Source organism: Parambassis ranga, chromosome 4 (assembly GCF_900634625.1).
Source record: "Parambassis ranga chromosome 4, fParRan2.1, whole genome shotgun sequence".
In the NCBI taxonomy this organism is placed as follows: Eukaryota; Metazoa; Chordata; class Actinopteri; family Ambassidae; genus Parambassis; species Parambassis ranga.
Window position 1 is genome coordinate 19,451,894 of NC_041025.1, and position 16,057 is coordinate 19,467,950.

Consider the following 16,057-nt stretch of genomic DNA (forward strand, 5'->3'; position numbering starts at 1 on the left):
TTTGTAATTTACGTCACTGTTTTATGTCATGGTTCTTACCTTGTCTCTGCAGGCCCAGTGGAGGATGTTTTCAGCCATGAGGGCCTACCATCGTCTCAGGTATTACACCATTGTTGTCCAAGCACAGTGGCGTATGAGGATGGCGGCTTCTGCTTACAAGAAAATCTACCAGGCAGTGACAGTGATTCAGAAGTACTCGCAAGCATGGGCTCTTTCAAGAAGAGATCGGGCACATTATCTTGTTCTCAAAACTGCTGTTGTGAGAATACAGAGAGGCTTCAGGAGATGGAAAGCTCAGAAAACTCAAAAGGAAAACTGTGCCGCCAGAGTGATACAAGCTGCAATCAAGAAATGGTACAAGGGGAAAATGGCCGAAAGATCCGCTGCTGCCATAAAGATTCAGTCCTGGTGCCGAATGCAGATGTGTTTCCGTCAATACAGAAAGGTCAAGAGGAGCACTGTGCTCATCCAAGCCCAGTACAGAGGCAATGCACAGAGGCGCCGCTTTCAGAGGATGAAGCTGCAACACTTCTCTGCTACCATCGTCCAGAGTGCTTTCAGAGGGTATGTTGCCAGAAAACAGCTTGCAAAGATGAGATGGGCTGCAGTCATAATTCAACACCGGTTTAGGGCCTGTGTGACGAGAGACGCAGAAAGGAAAACATTTGTACAGATGAGATGTGCGGCTGTCACCATACAGGCAGTTTTCCGTGGAAGAGTGGCGCGAGAGTCACTGAAAAAGAAGCATAAGGCCGCAACAGTGATCCAAGCAGCTTTCAGAAAGTATGCTGCCCAAGGGCGTTACAGAGCCTTGACAAAAGCTGCAACTGTCCTACAACACAGGTACAGAGCAACAGTTTTGGCTCGTAGGACTAAGAGTAAATATGACGTTCTAAGGAACGCCGTGCTCACTGTACAGGCAAACTGGAGAGGCAGAGTCGACAGGAAGAGGATACAAAGATGGCATCAGTGTGCGACATTGATACAGGCTTACTATCGCCGCCACAAAGCGCAAGCAGAGTACAGTTCCAAGAAGGTGGCAGCCGTAGTCATACAGCGTCAATACAGGGCATTTGTGTCTGGAACCGAGACGAGGAAAGCATACCTACAGAAGAAAGCCGCATGTGTTACTCTCCAAGCTGGATTCAGAGGCATGAGCATTAGGAAAGAGATGAAGAAACGACACCAGGCAGCGACTGTCATTCAATCCTTTGTTAGGATGTTTTTATGCAGGAAACAATATTTTCTTCTTCAAAGTGCAGCAATTATCATCCAGAGCCGATACAGAGCTCTTAAACTCTGCAGGTTGCAGAAAGATGAATTCAGAAATCTTAAGCAGGCGGCCACACGGATACAAGCGTTCTTCCGGGGGTGTATGGTAAGGCGAGAGCTGAAGAAGAAGCACGATGCTGCCAGAGTGATCCAAGCTCAGTTCAGGATGTACAGAATACGCATGATGTATCTTGCCACAAAGTGTGCTGCCATTATTATTCAGGAGCGCTACAGAGCCAAAAGGTTCAGGAACCAACAGATGCAGAGGTACAGAACAATGAAATTGGCAGCTGTGGTCATCCAGGCAGCATATCGCGGCCACAGGGCCAGGAGGCACCTCGCAGAGATGCACCAAGCTGCTACAATCATTCAGAGAAAGTTTCTGACTGTCCGAGATAGAAAGCAGTTCCTAGCCATCAGAGCAGCAGCTTTGGTCTGTCAGCAGAAGTACAGAGCAACGACCCTGGCAAGAAAAGCCCATCTGGACTATCTGTCAAAGCGCAGGGCTGTCATTTGTTTGCAGGCAGCTTACAGAGGTCATGAAGTTAGAAAGCAGCTGCGTGTTCAACAAATGGCAGCTGTGACCATTCAGTCTCACTTCAAAAAGTGCCAGCAGAGAGCAACCTATAAGAGGCTCCGCTGGGCTGCCAGTGTTGTGCAAGCACGTTACAGGGCAAACAAAGAAATGAGGGCAGAGGTGCACGCCCTGAGTGCCAAGAAACAAGCTGCCATTGTCTTACAGGCTGCTTTCCGTGGATTGAAATCCAGACGAATCATCAGGCAGAAGCACCAGGCTGCCAGCATCATCCAGAGAGCTTACAGAACCCACTGTGAACACAGGCAGTATCTTACCTTAAAATCCTCCGTTCTCAACATTCAGCGCAGGTATCGAGCCAGTTTAGCAGCAAAGAAACAAAGGAAACGATATGAAGAGATCCGCAGAGCAGCAGTCATTCTCCAGTCTGCCTACAGAGCACAGCAGGTCAGAAAGGATGTTGCTCTTTGGCATCAGGCTGCCACTGTGATTCAGTCTGCATTCAGAAAACACAGAGAGGAAGTCAAATTCAAGGCCATGCGACTGGCAGCCATCATCATCCAGAGACGCTACCGGGCTCAACTTCTTAAAAGGCAAGACAGACAAAGCTTTCTGAAAATGAGGCACTCTGCTGTTGTTCTTCAGGCTGCGTTCAGAGGTCATTGTGTAAGAAATACTATTGCCAAGAAGCACAGGGCCGCAACTGTCATTCAATCAAACTTCAGGAAGTATAAACAGCAGTCATCCTTCAGGAGGCAACGTTGGGCAGCGTGTGTCCTGCAGCAGAGGTTCAGAGCTCAGAGACAGAAAAACCTCGAGGTAAAACATTATCAAGAGGTTAGAAGAGCAGCTGTTGTTCTACAAGCTGCATATCGTGGATTGAAATCCAGACAAATCATCAAGCAGAAGCATCAGGCTGCCAGCACCATCCAGAAAGCATACAGAGCCCACTGCGAGCAGAGGCACTACCTGAAACTGAAGGCGTCTGTGCTGACAATTCAGCGAAAATATCGAGCCACTGCAGCTGCAAAGGAACAAATGCAAAAATACCAAAAAATCCGCAGAGCAGCAGTCATCCTCCAGGCTGCCTACAGAGCACAGCAGATCAGAAAGGACATTGTTCTTTGGCATCAGGCTGCCACTGTGATCCAGTCTGCATTCAGAAAACACAGAGAGGAAGTCAAATATAAGGCCATGCGACTGGCAGCCATCATCATCCAGAGATGCTACCGGGCTCAGATTCTTAAAACACGAGACAGAGAAAACTTCCTGAAAATGAGGCACTCTGCTGTTGTGCTTCAGGCTGCTTTCAGAGGTCATTGTGTGAGAAATGCCATCAATGAGAAGCACAGGGCTGCAACTGTCATTCAATCAAACTTCAAGAGGTTTAAACAGCAGTTGGCCTTTAGGAGACAACATTGGGCAGCATGTGTCCTGCAGCAGAGGTTCAGAGCTCAAAGACAGAAAAACCTCGAGGTAAAACATTATCAAGAGGTTAGAAGAGCAGCTGTTATTCTACAAGCTGCATATCGTGGAATGAAATCCAGACAAATCATCAGGCGGAAGCACCAGGCTGCCAGCACCATCCAGAAAGCATACAGAGCCCACTGCGAGCACAGGCACTATCTGAAACTGAAAGCTGCTGTGCTGACAATTCAGCGAAAATATCGAGCCACTGCAGCTGCAAAGGAACAAATGCAAAAATACCAAAAACTCTGCAGAGCAGCAGTCATCCTCCAGGCTGCCTACAGAGCACAGCAGGTCAGAAAGAACGTTGCTATTTGGCATCAGGCTGCCACTGTGATCCAGTCTGCATTCAGAAAACACAGAGAGGAAGTCAAATTCAAGGCCATGCGACTGGCAGCCATCATCATCCAGAGACGCTACCGGGCTCAGATTCTTAAAACACGAGACAGAGAAAACTTCCTGAAAATGAGGCACTCTGCTGTTGTGCTTCAGGCTGCTTTCAGAGGTCATTCTGTGAGAAATACTATTGCCAAGAAGCACATGGCCGCAACTGTCATTCAATCAAACTTCAGGAAGTATAAACAGCAGTCATCCTTTAGGAGACAACGCTGGGCAGCATGTGTCCTGCAGCAGAGGTTCAGAGCTGAGAGACAGAAAAACCTCGAGGTCAAACATTATCAAGAGGTTAGAAGAGCAGCTGTTGTCCTACAAGCTGCATATCGTGGAATGAAATCCAGACAAACCATCAAGCAGAGGCACCAGGCTGCCAGCACCATCCAGAAAGCATACAGAGCCCACTGCGAGCACAGGCACTATCTGAAACTGAAGGCGTCTGTGCTGACAATTCAGCGAAAATATCGAGCCACTGCAGCAGCTCAAGCTCAAAGAGCACAATACCTGGAAATGTGCAGCGCTGCCACCATCCTCCAGGCTGCATTCAGGGGACAGCACGTCAGAAAGGAGGTTGCTCTGTGGCATCAGGCTGCCACTGTGATCCAGTCTGCATTCAGAAAGCACAGAGAGGAGGTCAAATTTAAGGCCATGCGACTGGCAGCCATCATCATCCAGAGACGCTATCGGTCACAAATTCGTCAAAGAAGAGAGAGAAGAGAGTACCTGATGCTTAAACAATCCACCATCATCATTCAGGCAGCTTTTAGAGGCTGGTGTGTTAGGAGGGACATTAGCCAACAAAACCAAGCAGCTGTAACGATCCAGTCATGCTGGAGATGTTTAGTGCAGCGCCGTATCTTCCAGAGAAAGAAAGAGGCAGCGGTGAAACTGCAGAGTAAGGTCCGGGCAATGCAGCTCGGCAGATTGGAGAGGAACAACTTCATTCGGATGAGACGAGCTGCCATCACACTTCAGAAACACTGCAGAGCCTGGATTGCAAGACAGCAGGTAATGTTTATAGATTGTTGGAGTAATGTAAAATACTGGAAAAAAATGTTGAAATTAAAGATACCTGCCTGCATGGGACAAAACTAGCCACATTAATTGCAGTTCTTTTGTTGTGCTTTTTTGTTTTAGGCACATGAAGCTTCTCAGGCAGAGAGGAGGCGCCGTTTTACGTCTGCGGTTTTCCATCATCTCAGTGCCATGAAGATCCAGCGAGCTCTCAGAGCTCACTGGGCTTTGGAGTCGGCTAAAAAAGAAATCCATTATGTCATCACCATACAGGTACAGCCACACCAAGCACACGGTGCCAATCCTGGTGAAGAACACGGAACAACATCTGAAAACAATTTTCTTGCCTTTTCATAGAGATGGGTGAGAACAAAGCAGCAGAGGAGACGGTATCTGGAGGACAGGAGGAAAGTGGCGACAGCCCAGAGAGTGGTCAGGTCCTGGCTCAACCGTCGCCACAAGGCCGCATCTGTCATCCAGCAAGCCGTTAAGAAATTCCTCATTCGTAGGCGCCAGAAGAGGGTCGAGCAGGGCATTGTCAAGGCTCAGGTATGGCATTCATGAATATGCAGAGCATCTGTAGGCAAGGGAAAGTATTACTGTATGACACAGTGGAGTGGAATTTTGCAGGTAAACTGTAAATATTTTGACATCCACATATTTGTCTTTTTGTGCCTCAGGCTCTGTGGAGAGGACACCGCTCCCGCCGACTGAACGACAATCCCAAGCTTGTGAAGCTAAGGCACCGCTTACGCAAAGTCTCCGCTAACGTCCAAGAGGAGGACAAACTGTGCAACAAGACCTCATCTGCGCTGGATTACCTCCTTCGATACAAACAGTTTTATCACATTCTCGAGGCCCTGAAAAACCTTGGTACGACATGTTTGTTTTTGTCTCACATATTGCTGACTTGTATACATACTGTAATTGTGAAATCTGTCACAGATTTGGGCATGAGAAAAGGGCAAAATTTTGAGGAAGCATGAATGAAAAACTTCCTTTTTCTGTTTGTGGTTTTGTGTCGAAAGTCCAAAAAAAGCTTATGCTGACTTTATTATCTGAGAAATTACCTAAAACACAGAAAGTGTGTGCCTCATGGAAGGAATGGTTATGCTTTGATGTTTTTGATTTCCATTCAGCGTAGTTGTTGATATCTATATATCTCTGTGTTTACGTGCACAGAAACCGCTACCAGGCTGTCCCCAGAGTGCTGTGAGCGGCTAGTCGAGAGCGGAGCCACTGACGTCATCTTCACACTAATCCGTTGCTGCAACAGGAGCGTCCCCTGCATGGAGATCATCACCTACTCCATCCAAATCCTCCTCAACCTCTCCAAGGTAATGTGGCATTTTACATGTGCTGCTGCCTTATAATGTAAACGGGCAACACTAAATAAAACTTCACACCATGGACAAAAGTCTGACACCCAGCCCTCCATGTTTCTGGTTCCCATGTAGGCCATTAAGCATACCGTATGTAAAATCTGATGAAGGGTGATGGGGTCAGTTGTTGGGAGGCCCTAATGTCAGGACAGGCACATTCTTTAATGGTCTTTCTACATGGCGATTTTTAGCAATCTTATAAGACCATTGCATGACACACTATTCAACGGCTATCTAATGAACTTTGGTACGACGTCAAGTTTGATGGGTGCAGATTGTACAATGACCATTCACTAAATCGCAGGCGATTACAGGTTACGTTGTACGTCAACATGCGAGGAGGAGGAAGGCGTAGATGCGGGGTGACAGGTCGTAGCAGCTGTCACACTCTGAGTCAGTCATCCTAAATTTCTAAATAAATGACAGTGGCTGTCGTGGAACCTGTCTCACAGTGCGATCTAAGACCCCCGATTTAGAGCCACGACCAAAGATATCGCCACGATTCTCCTATGATGCTCGTCTTTAGTCTGCGAGCCCAAAATCGCACGTGTAAACCGGGCATTACGCTAAACTGAGAAGATCAGTTCTTTGAGGGTTTTTTTGTGCCGACAAACAAGCAAAGGTATCATCTAAATGCTCATATGCTCTACGCTGCAACAAATGGAAGTTTGAAACAGTTAGGACGTTTGTCCATAAAATGTCAGAATACATTGATTAATCAATAATGCAAACGATCATCAGACTGCATCGGTACAATTTTAGCCTTTTCAACTAAAAACAGACCAGCAGGATGCTGAAGCTGCATATGGTGTCCATTTACTTTTGACTGCACAGTGTATAAAATACACTTTGATTGAGGGTCTGAATAACCAAAAAAAGCATGTTGGTTTGCACAACTAGCCGTCTCCTCCTGTCTTCAGATTTTATGCTACACTAATCTTCTTTTAGCTAACAGACAGGCATTGGCTGCTCTTAGCTAGAACTGCCAAACTACACCTTTAGCCACACAAGTACTAATACCTAAAGTGTATTACTTATTACTATATTACAGTTGCAGTACTGTACTGTACTCTGTGTGACCCGAGTTCAGATTAGGTTGTCTGCTCTCATTTCTCATGTCCTTGCGAACTTTCTGTTCCTTTCTTATCTGCTGACGTTCAGCCTCAGTTCCTCTTCTGCAAAAAAAAAAAGTTCAGTCTGAGGGCTGACATTTGTGGCATTACATCAGAATCAGAAATATTTTATTAATCCCAGGCACATATGTTAAGTGGTGATGAAGTAGGAAGTAGCTACCAGACAGCACTACTAATTTCACTTTGTAAAGAATCAGTACCTTAAAAACTGGATATATAAATATACAGTATATAACAGCCTCTACAGACAAATCAATGGGTTTCCTCAGCTGTTTGTAGGCATGCAAGTTTATAGCATTTGCAGAATAACTCACAGCCAGCAAGAGGAGACAAAAGTTTTGCTCTGTAGCTTGTCCTCCCATTTGACTGGGCATGCCACTCACATCATAAATCTATGTACTGAGTTCTCACTTATCTTACTGGACTTTATTACTCCTTTTGCAAAATGATTTTGTAGACCATAAAGGGAACATGATGGTAGAGCAGTTTCAGCCATTCTATTATATATTCTTTTTGCATCTCTGCTGTCTTACCTGCACACGGTGAAAATAGTGCATACTTAAACCAATTCATTCAATTCTGCCTCATGGTTCTTAGGTAACACTGCAGTTTTATGATTAACAACTGTCTGTTAGACTAAACTCTACTGTATGGACACACACAAAACCAGCCTCTACAAATCCACCGTATGGTTATCAAAATGTCTCAGAGCCGGTGTTAAATGCCAGAATTATCCATGGTGGTGCACGTAATAGTTTCTCTGCCACTCATGTTTGTTTTTTTTTCCTCTCTCAGTACCACAAAACCGTCGAGGCCGTTTATTTGGTGGAGAATTCGGTGGAGACGCTGCTGGACCTGCTGCAGAGATACCGCGAGAAGGCAGGGGATAAAGTAGCCGAGAAGGGCGGGAGCATCTTCACTAAGGCCTGCTTCCTTCTTGCTCTGCTACTGCAGGACAAGCACCGCACACAGGTCTGTACCTGATTTGATATACTGATTTGACAAATGGGTAAATACAGGCAGGAAAATGCTAACTTTGTCTTCTGCAGGAGGTCATGAAGCTGCCGAAGGTCTTGGATAGGATACGCAGCATTTACCGGCTGACTGCTCGCAAACACAAGATGGATGCCGATAGAACCATCGTCAAACAGAAGATGAACGCGTCAATAAATGGGAGCTTCTTTATTCCCGCAACGCCTCGTAAACCTCGTCCTGTGCCAAAGTACGTGTTTGTACACAGCGCTGTACGTTACACAGATTATTTGTTTGCAGCATTAATTGAAGTTCTGCTGTGTTTTTTTTTTGTTTCCCAGGTTTGCACCGGATTGGGTCCTCGCTAAGGACAAGCTCAAAGACATTGTGGATCCTCTCAGGGCCATTCACATGGTGTCAGACGCACTGTCCATTGTTTTGTAAATAATGCCACAATGACAAAAACAAGTCCCCCCCTGAAAATATTCTTTTGTATTGTTTTTTTTATTATTTTAATAAATACATTTTTAGGATGTTTCTAACTGGATCTATTTTTCTTAACCATTAACATGATTTTTTTCCTCTTCTTCTACCAACTATATTTGTATACAGACAAGACACTATATCAAATATAGTGACATTCATTAGTGCTCCTAAACTGCATTTTTACAAACTACTTCTAAATGTAAGCATCACATGCCACATGCTCACTGCTCTGATATTTGGATGTACTGATATATTTACCTGAAGCGTGTTTAATAAGAACTCTGGCATGCTCACAGTGACACCTGTGGCTTCAAAGTGAACTGCAGTCAATTGTTACAAGGCAAACAATGATAGGTACATACTGTGCAGTTAAAAACAGCTAATATACTTAACTAATAAAGCGTAAGCCTTTTTTTAAAAAAAATCCATATCTTCTAGTTAATTAAAACTATTGACATGTTGGGAGGAAAAAAACTCCATTGTTACACCTCTGACTCAGAGCTGCACCCATAGGTACCCCTCTGACACACCTGAACTCGATTAGTGCATCATGAGTGAAGTATTTTGTGTTGCTAGATTTTAAAAGGATATTTTGTTGCCTCATGTCGTCCTTATCCACAATGCAAGGTTCTGCAAGACACAGAAGGCAAATGGTGTTCAAATGAAAGACAGACTTGTCAGTGTGTGCACATGCAATTCAAACGTTGTTGCTACATTGTTTTCGTTTATAGTCTCATATTTGCAATTAGTTGTGCATATAGGTCATATTCCAATGTCCGGTGTGATCTGACCTACTTACAGCCATCTACTAGTCATGGGATCACACACACACAATTGTAGCATGTTAAAACCTGGTCTGAAGAGGGCTAATGGTCAATATGAAACCGATAGAAGCATAACATACTTATACATCTTATGTGGCCGGTCCATTCACCATTGATGCAGGTTCTGTAGGGATCTCCCTCCATGGTGTAGTAGAGCTGACATACGTATTCAACCTTTTCTTTATGACTGTAGTTGCTTTTCAGTAAGTACTTAGTGTCTCCATCTTCAAGGCCCGGTGGCCTCTCACAAGGAGGGAACACTGAAAATAACATAATGGGTTTATTTTGTCAACAGTACTTACTTCTTTGTAGAGGTAGAGTTTTGAGTCTTATGTTTTTAAGGTGTTGTTGGCAGTCATCTTCTGATTTCCGCGCAGGGTCCACCCGGAGGATTGGCTGATGTTTTTAGCGTTTTATAGCTTCCACAGATGATTAATATTCTTCGTTTTAAAGCGAAACTGCCCAACTAATCGGTTGCTATCAGATTGTAAAAAGAAGTTACACTAATTTAACAAAAAGTGCATCAGAATGAAATCTCCTACCCTTTAAAAGGTTGGAGTTTACATGTTAACCCCTGAGACCTCCGATTGGAGGACTGTAATTGTGCTTTATGTCTTTGCTTTTTACAGCCTACTATACCTCTGCATGGTGGAGCTGGTCCACTCCGCTCATTTTCACCATCTCTGTTCCATCTCTGCATTTGCAGTTAAACTGAAGAACTAAACTGAACTGAAGTTCTACATGACCACACTTCAAACTGTAACGTTTACAGCTGGGTGTTCTTACCTGGACAGGTCTTATTACCGGTCAGGTCACCGTTCTTACAGGTCAGATTTAAAACTTCACCGGAGTCTGCGCATGTGTAAGTGACTCCTTCACCGTGTTGGTATTTTGCCTTGTCATTGCCAGAAATCTGGGCATCTTCAATGGCAAGTCTGTCACAAAATACCTCTGGAAAAAAAAAAGAATGACACTGAAGTAGTTACAGGTTGCTTTGGTGTCCACTTATCTTCGGCACATATCGCCTGTTAATAGATGGTTTCTTGTTGCCTGTTAAACAGCTAGACTACGCAGCGTTACCCAGATTTACTAGATGCCCCTGATGGACATATTGCGCATAGAAAACATATAAGTACTAGAGAAAATCAAGGTCATACTGCTTGGTGAACACGAGAGGTTAAAAATCTCTTTATCTGTGGAGTATGCTTGAAAAAGTTTCAATTACAAACAGATGAGAATATTTTCTTACCTCTACACTGTTGAGACTCTGGAGACCAGCCGTTATCCCTACAGGTTATAGTAAATGTTCCTTCAAACCCATTGTTACAAGCATACTCGACACGTTGATTGTACTGGTATTCAGACTGAATGTCTCCAACAATTTCTGCATGTGGGTAGACTTTTCTGGGGCAAGTTATCTCTGGAAAAACAATTAGATATAGTTACTTAAGGAATATAAAACAGTGAAAGCTGGATTCATATCAGAGCCGATATTCTATATTTGATTCAGCAAGTTTAGTAAATAAATCATTCAGATATTGGAAGTCGTAACGCTGCAGTGTAAAGCTAACTCGCCACTGCTGGGGCACATTCTAGTAACTGAAAGGATTGGTGTGCGTGTGTGTTTAATACTCTTTCAAATGGCGATTTATGGCTTGAGACTCGGTTTTAGGGTAAAGGTTTGAATGAAATTTATTTCAGGATGAGGGATTTTGGTTGATAGGAAATGCATTGCAAAAAAAAAGCTGTACAGGTTAGTGTGTATGTGTGAGAGTGAACATAATGTAGACTGCGAGAAACACAAAGGTAACATCACAATACCTTTACACAGTGGGTTTGGTTTCCACCCATCTCTGGTGCATGTAGCCCAAGTGTTAAATGATGTTTTCTTATAGCCGGGTTTACAGCTGTACCTTGCACTGTCACCCAGCTTTATCTGTTGTCTACGATTAGCATCCCACCATTGCAGAGATCGGTCTGGTGGACGGCTACATGTAACCTCTACAATGAGACAAAGACTTGTTTGATTTATTGATTACTGTGGTGGAAGAAAAGAACAATGATTTTATAATGAAGTTCATACCTCTGCATACTGGGTCTATCGTCCACTGTCCGTCTTGGCATGTGGTCTCTGCTGAAGTGGTCTGATGGTTTGAAATCCATTCTCTTTCTTCACACGTAACTCTTAATGTTTCACCAGGTAAAAATACATTTTTGTAACGGGGGCCATATTGTGTTCCTTGTATCAGTCTCACTCTGCACTTGATTTCTGTATTTGTTGGGAAATAAAGCACATTATCTGTTATTGTATTGTAAGAGTGATGAATGTGGCCAAAAACAGAATGAATCCGTTCATGATACTTATGGTACCTTCACACATAGGTCTGGGGATCCACCCTGCTCTGTTTCCTACTTTGGAGCATTTTGACGGTCTCTCTTCAACAGGTTGATATCCATCATTACACTCAAAGGTGAGATATTGATCTTTGTTGTACACCTGTGTATCTCCAGTCACATGTCCATGTTGGATCTGAGGTCTGCTACATATGACACCTGTTAAAGAGTAAACAGTTAACACTAGAGTCTGTGTTGGTGCACAGAACACAATCCAAGATACCATTGCCTAAATAGAGCCTGCTACTCCATTGGTTACAATACTACACTACATGTGGCACAGTGTGCTTTACAGCTCAGCATACAGTATGTATTGGCAAAGGTTGTGGAATGTTATAATAATCATAGTATGCAGACATCAAATTATCAACATTATCATCAACACTATGAAAAGTAACCAGTGATTACTAGTGATTAGTGATTATTATTTTGAACAGGTAATAGACAAGCAAAGCTGGTAATAATGAATAACTTTATGTTACTGTGAATCACTCTGACGTATGTGGGATGGTAGGCTATGTCCAGACTACCAGGCTGAATCGATTCATATTGCCAATTCTGATTTTTGAATCGACCTGAGACACTTCAGGATGTGGTACTGACCTTAGAGATACTTATCGGAACCATTACAATGTATACGAAGAAGTGACACTGAGAAAGTAACCAAGAATGTGTGGGAGACCTCAAGTTTGCCTTCAGAAAATGTTCAAATGTTAGTTACAGGTCACAGGCAAGGTTCTGACTATGAGCTGTCTTCTCTTCAGGCTTCTTCTCACTGTATCTGGATCAAATTGGAGTTTAGGTGGACTCATATGCGGCCAACAGTTCATCCATATTTACAATCTATGCTGATGATGCACTACAAAGCCAGTAAATGAGATGACACAAAATGGGTCATAACTGACATTTGATCGCCCAGCGGAATACAGGTGTTACCAGCCATTGTATAGGAGCCACCCACAATAAAACTATGGACAAAGTTTCCATGACATCACCCGTTTGTTTCTGAAGAGCTGTTTTAAGACTCACGCAGAGGCTCCGGGACACACTTTGACCACCCTGTTGGTAGCGTCACAGTCCGCCAAAACTCCAAATATGGACAAAGAGAGGAAGCACGAGCGGAGTTGAGGAGGTCGGGCGATCGTGGAGAAAATGCGTTGCGTTGTGACACAACAACCGGCTGTCAATTAAAGAGGCAACAGCCATAATTATGTGTAATTTTAAGTCTAAACCCCCCCCCCCCCCCCCCACAATCGTCACTAGAAGAGAACCTATCATTTGAGACCAGAATGTTCTTTTTGTACCAGGCTGTAAACATGTTCATTTCTGCTGTGAAGTTGGCCATTTTAACGTGGGAGTCTATAGGAAATAACATGCTTCTGGAGCCAGCCCCCAGCGGTTGCAGCGTGAGCTACAAGTTTTGACACTTCTGCACTACAAGTGACATACAGTATGTCAAACATAAGGCTTAGTACAGTACCAAATATGAGAGTTCTCCTCTTGTAATGGCTGATGTGATGCTTTTGTCACTGCGTTATTGTTTCCCATTTCAAAGAACAAGAATTTATTTGGTGCACAGTCCACATTTTAGTGTACTGTACCTCTGCATTCAGGAAGGCTGTGACTCCACTCTCCGTTCTCATTGCAATATATCACTTCCCTGCCATACAGGGCATGATTGTAGTCCTTGCAGCTAAATCGAAGCACCTCGCCATAGTTTGCCTCTCCCATATCTCCAAAAACCAAGACATGGTCTGCAACCATCATCTTTGAACACGTTTGTGCTGCAAGAAAAAAACATGTTTTTTTTATTTTTAGTTTCAAAACATGATAAAGACATCTTTGCATTTGCCCTCTTGTTCAAACTCTCACCTTCACAAAGTGGAATCTGGCCATCCCAGCCATGTGCCGTGCAGTGCCGGTAGTTTATGCGACTGACCATAACATAACTGAAGATTAGCAATAGCAAAAAATTATAAGAAGAAGTCAAATTTGCAGGAAAAAAGGTTCCAAATACATACTTATAGGGATTGTTATTTTCATACCCTTTGTGGCAGGTGTAGACAACTTGTGACCCAAAGACAAAATCATCACCGATTTCAAGACGAAATTCTGCAAAGTCAGCATCACCCGGATGACCACACGATTTTACTATAAACAAATGAACCATATGTGGATTCTTTTATATCACCTCAGTGCACTGAGCTTATTATTCATCTAGATTGGTGAAAGCGGCTGCCAACACATTACTTTTTAATCACCCACAATCATCCACAGAAAAGAAAATTTGAATATTTTTTCAACAAAGTGCCTGTTTTACAGGGAAAGCTGCTTCATAAATAAATACATAAATAATATAACCGTTTATTTATTGCCACATTTATTTCGTAATGGTCTCATATCCCATTTTAGCCTGGTGGTCATTGTCAAAAACCAACTCTCTGCCTGTTAGCTATTGCTTCTCTCAAGCTTCCACAACAAGATGGCTGCAGCCTCTTTGGCCTGGAGAAAGTATTTTTTGGTATATTAGGAATGGAAAGCCATGAAATAAATGTGTCATTAAATAAATAAATAAGACAAGTAACAAGTAACTGTGGCGTTATGAAATAGCCGTCATGAAACAAATAAATATAAAATTAAATAAACAAATGTGGCATTTATAAAATAAAAGTGGCATGAAATAAATAAATAAATGTCTATTAATTTTCATAGCTTTATTCATTTTCATTTTGACTAAATCCGCTTACTGTAGTTTTCGCACAAAATAAATGTAAACAAGAAGTTAAAAAAATACAAAACCAAAAACTTACGTTGACATCTGCCTCTAGACTGCCATCCGTTCTCAGTACAAATCAGCTTGAAAAACCCAGTGTAGCCAACATTGCAGGGCACTCTCACTTGTGTTCCATAACTGTACCTTGACGCCAAATTACTTATGTTAAAATTTTTGTCATGCAAGTAGCTTGAAGTAAGCTGTTCAAGAGTGCATTCTGGGGGACAAAAAAAAGCATAAATTGAAATTATTTCATCATCATCATCATCTCAATGACAAGTCACATTGTTTATTTAGTGTACAGAAGAGGTATTTGTACTGTATAACAACATCAATGGTAAGTTTAGACAGAAAACATGTACCGTAGACCTATCCATCCTTATGCATGTATCCTTATGTATATTAATTATGTAATTAATTAATTCGGATTGTGGAAGGACATTAAAAAGTGTCTCTGCCACTTGGGACAGCTGTTAAGGGGGTGGCCCACCTCTTGAAAATAATCTATTGGGCTTTAAGGGAATATGTCGTTATGCTTAAAATAAGGTTTGTTCAAAAGACCCCAAGTTGGTTGTTTGCACATGACACAAAACATGCATTTTTATGTGTTGCACCAACAATCATCAAAGCATTTTGTGTTAGCATCTGGAATATAGATTAAAAAACAAAAGAAAACACAAGTCAATGGAAAAGAATGCAAAAAAAATGATACTATGAACTGAATAATAAACTCTGAAACATCCCAAATCATGATACTGCTCTACGTGACATCTAGTTAATGAATATATATAAGATAAATAGAACAAATTAGGGATTCTATGTTCTCTATCTCACAGAAGAGACAACACAGAATCTTCTTACCATTCTGTTGTGCAGACCAGTTCACCTTCAACCACAAAATGAAAAACCACAGAGGGTGAAAGAATCTCATCCTGAAAAATCCAGAGATTTTTCTGCAAACGCTCACATCGGTGTGCTCAGAAATGCATGCAGATGTCATACAGCAGTACCACATGAGCACCTCTCTCTCTCTCTCTCACACACACACGCACACGCAGACACACACACACACACAGTGGGTGGGTTTTAGTTAACTCGCCTGAAATAAGGTCTGTGTTAACACCAGTTGATTTTCATGTTTCATTACATTCTACAGCGTTTTGTCGACATGATAAGAGCAGTAAACATGTGTTGACATCATCAGTAGTTTGTTCATAGCACAGCTAAGAATTGTGTGTTGGCATTCAAATGATGACTGTGGTGTTTATTTGTTTGGATTATCCTGCTGAATTAAACATCTAAGTATCATAAACATTTGGTGACACACGAGACGCTACAAAACATGAAGATGTGAGTAAAACTAGAAGGTAAAACAGCCACCTGAAAACGCTAAACATCATAATTCTTCCACT

The 16,057-nt window shown here is 42.7% G+C and overlaps 2 protein-coding genes across 4 annotated transcripts in view; one reads left to right on the plus strand and one right to left on the minus strand.

Annotated features, from left to right (window-relative positions):
• aspm (assembly factor for spindle microtubules) overlaps positions 1–8,645 on the plus strand; it is a 15,896-nt gene extending 7,251 nt beyond the window's left edge. Inside the window, exons 19-26 of the mRNA XM_028403231.1 lie at positions 53–4,675; positions 4,805–4,954; positions 5,039–5,230; positions 5,362–5,554; positions 5,864–6,018; positions 7,992–8,168; positions 8,246–8,418; positions 8,510–8,645. Of these exons, the coding sequence (XP_028259032.1) occupies positions 53–4,675; positions 4,805–4,954; positions 5,039–5,230; positions 5,362–5,554; positions 5,864–6,018; positions 7,992–8,168; positions 8,246–8,418; positions 8,510–8,612 (5,766 nt within the window). The 3' untranslated portion in view covers positions 8,613–8,645. The remainder of the gene's footprint in view (positions 1–52; positions 4,676–4,804; positions 4,955–5,038; positions 5,231–5,361; positions 5,555–5,863; positions 6,019–7,991; positions 8,169–8,245; positions 8,419–8,509) is intronic.
• On the minus strand, positions 5,123–15,695 carry LOC114434207 (complement factor H-like). Of its 3 annotated transcripts, XR_003670475.1 has the most exons (13): positions 15,507–15,692; positions 14,683–14,862; positions 13,918–14,023; positions 13,745–13,821; positions 13,474–13,656; positions 11,849–12,031; positions 11,562–11,747; positions 11,300–11,479; positions 10,728–10,898; positions 10,265–10,429; positions 9,559–9,738; positions 8,913–9,284; positions 5,123–5,258 (listed from the first exon to the last, which is right to left on the minus strand). XR_003670475.1 is itself a non-coding variant. In XM_028403228.1 (12 exons), the coding sequence occupies exons 1-12, from the start codon at positions 15,658–15,660 to the stop codon at positions 9,103–9,105; spliced, it is 1,917 nt and encodes a 638-aa protein (XP_028259029.1). In that variant the 5' UTR covers positions 15,661–15,695; the 3' UTR covers positions 8,652–9,102. The 3 variants fall into 3 exon arrangements, 2 of the variants coding, with proteins under 2 accessions (XP_028259029.1, XP_028259028.1); XM_028403228.1 differs by lacking the exon at positions 5,123–5,258 and having other exon boundaries at positions 8,652–9,284; positions 9,589–9,738; positions 15,507–15,695; XM_028403227.1 differs by lacking the exon at positions 5,123–5,258 and having other exon boundaries at positions 8,652–9,284.
• Positions 15,696–16,057: the final 362 nt, after the last annotated feature.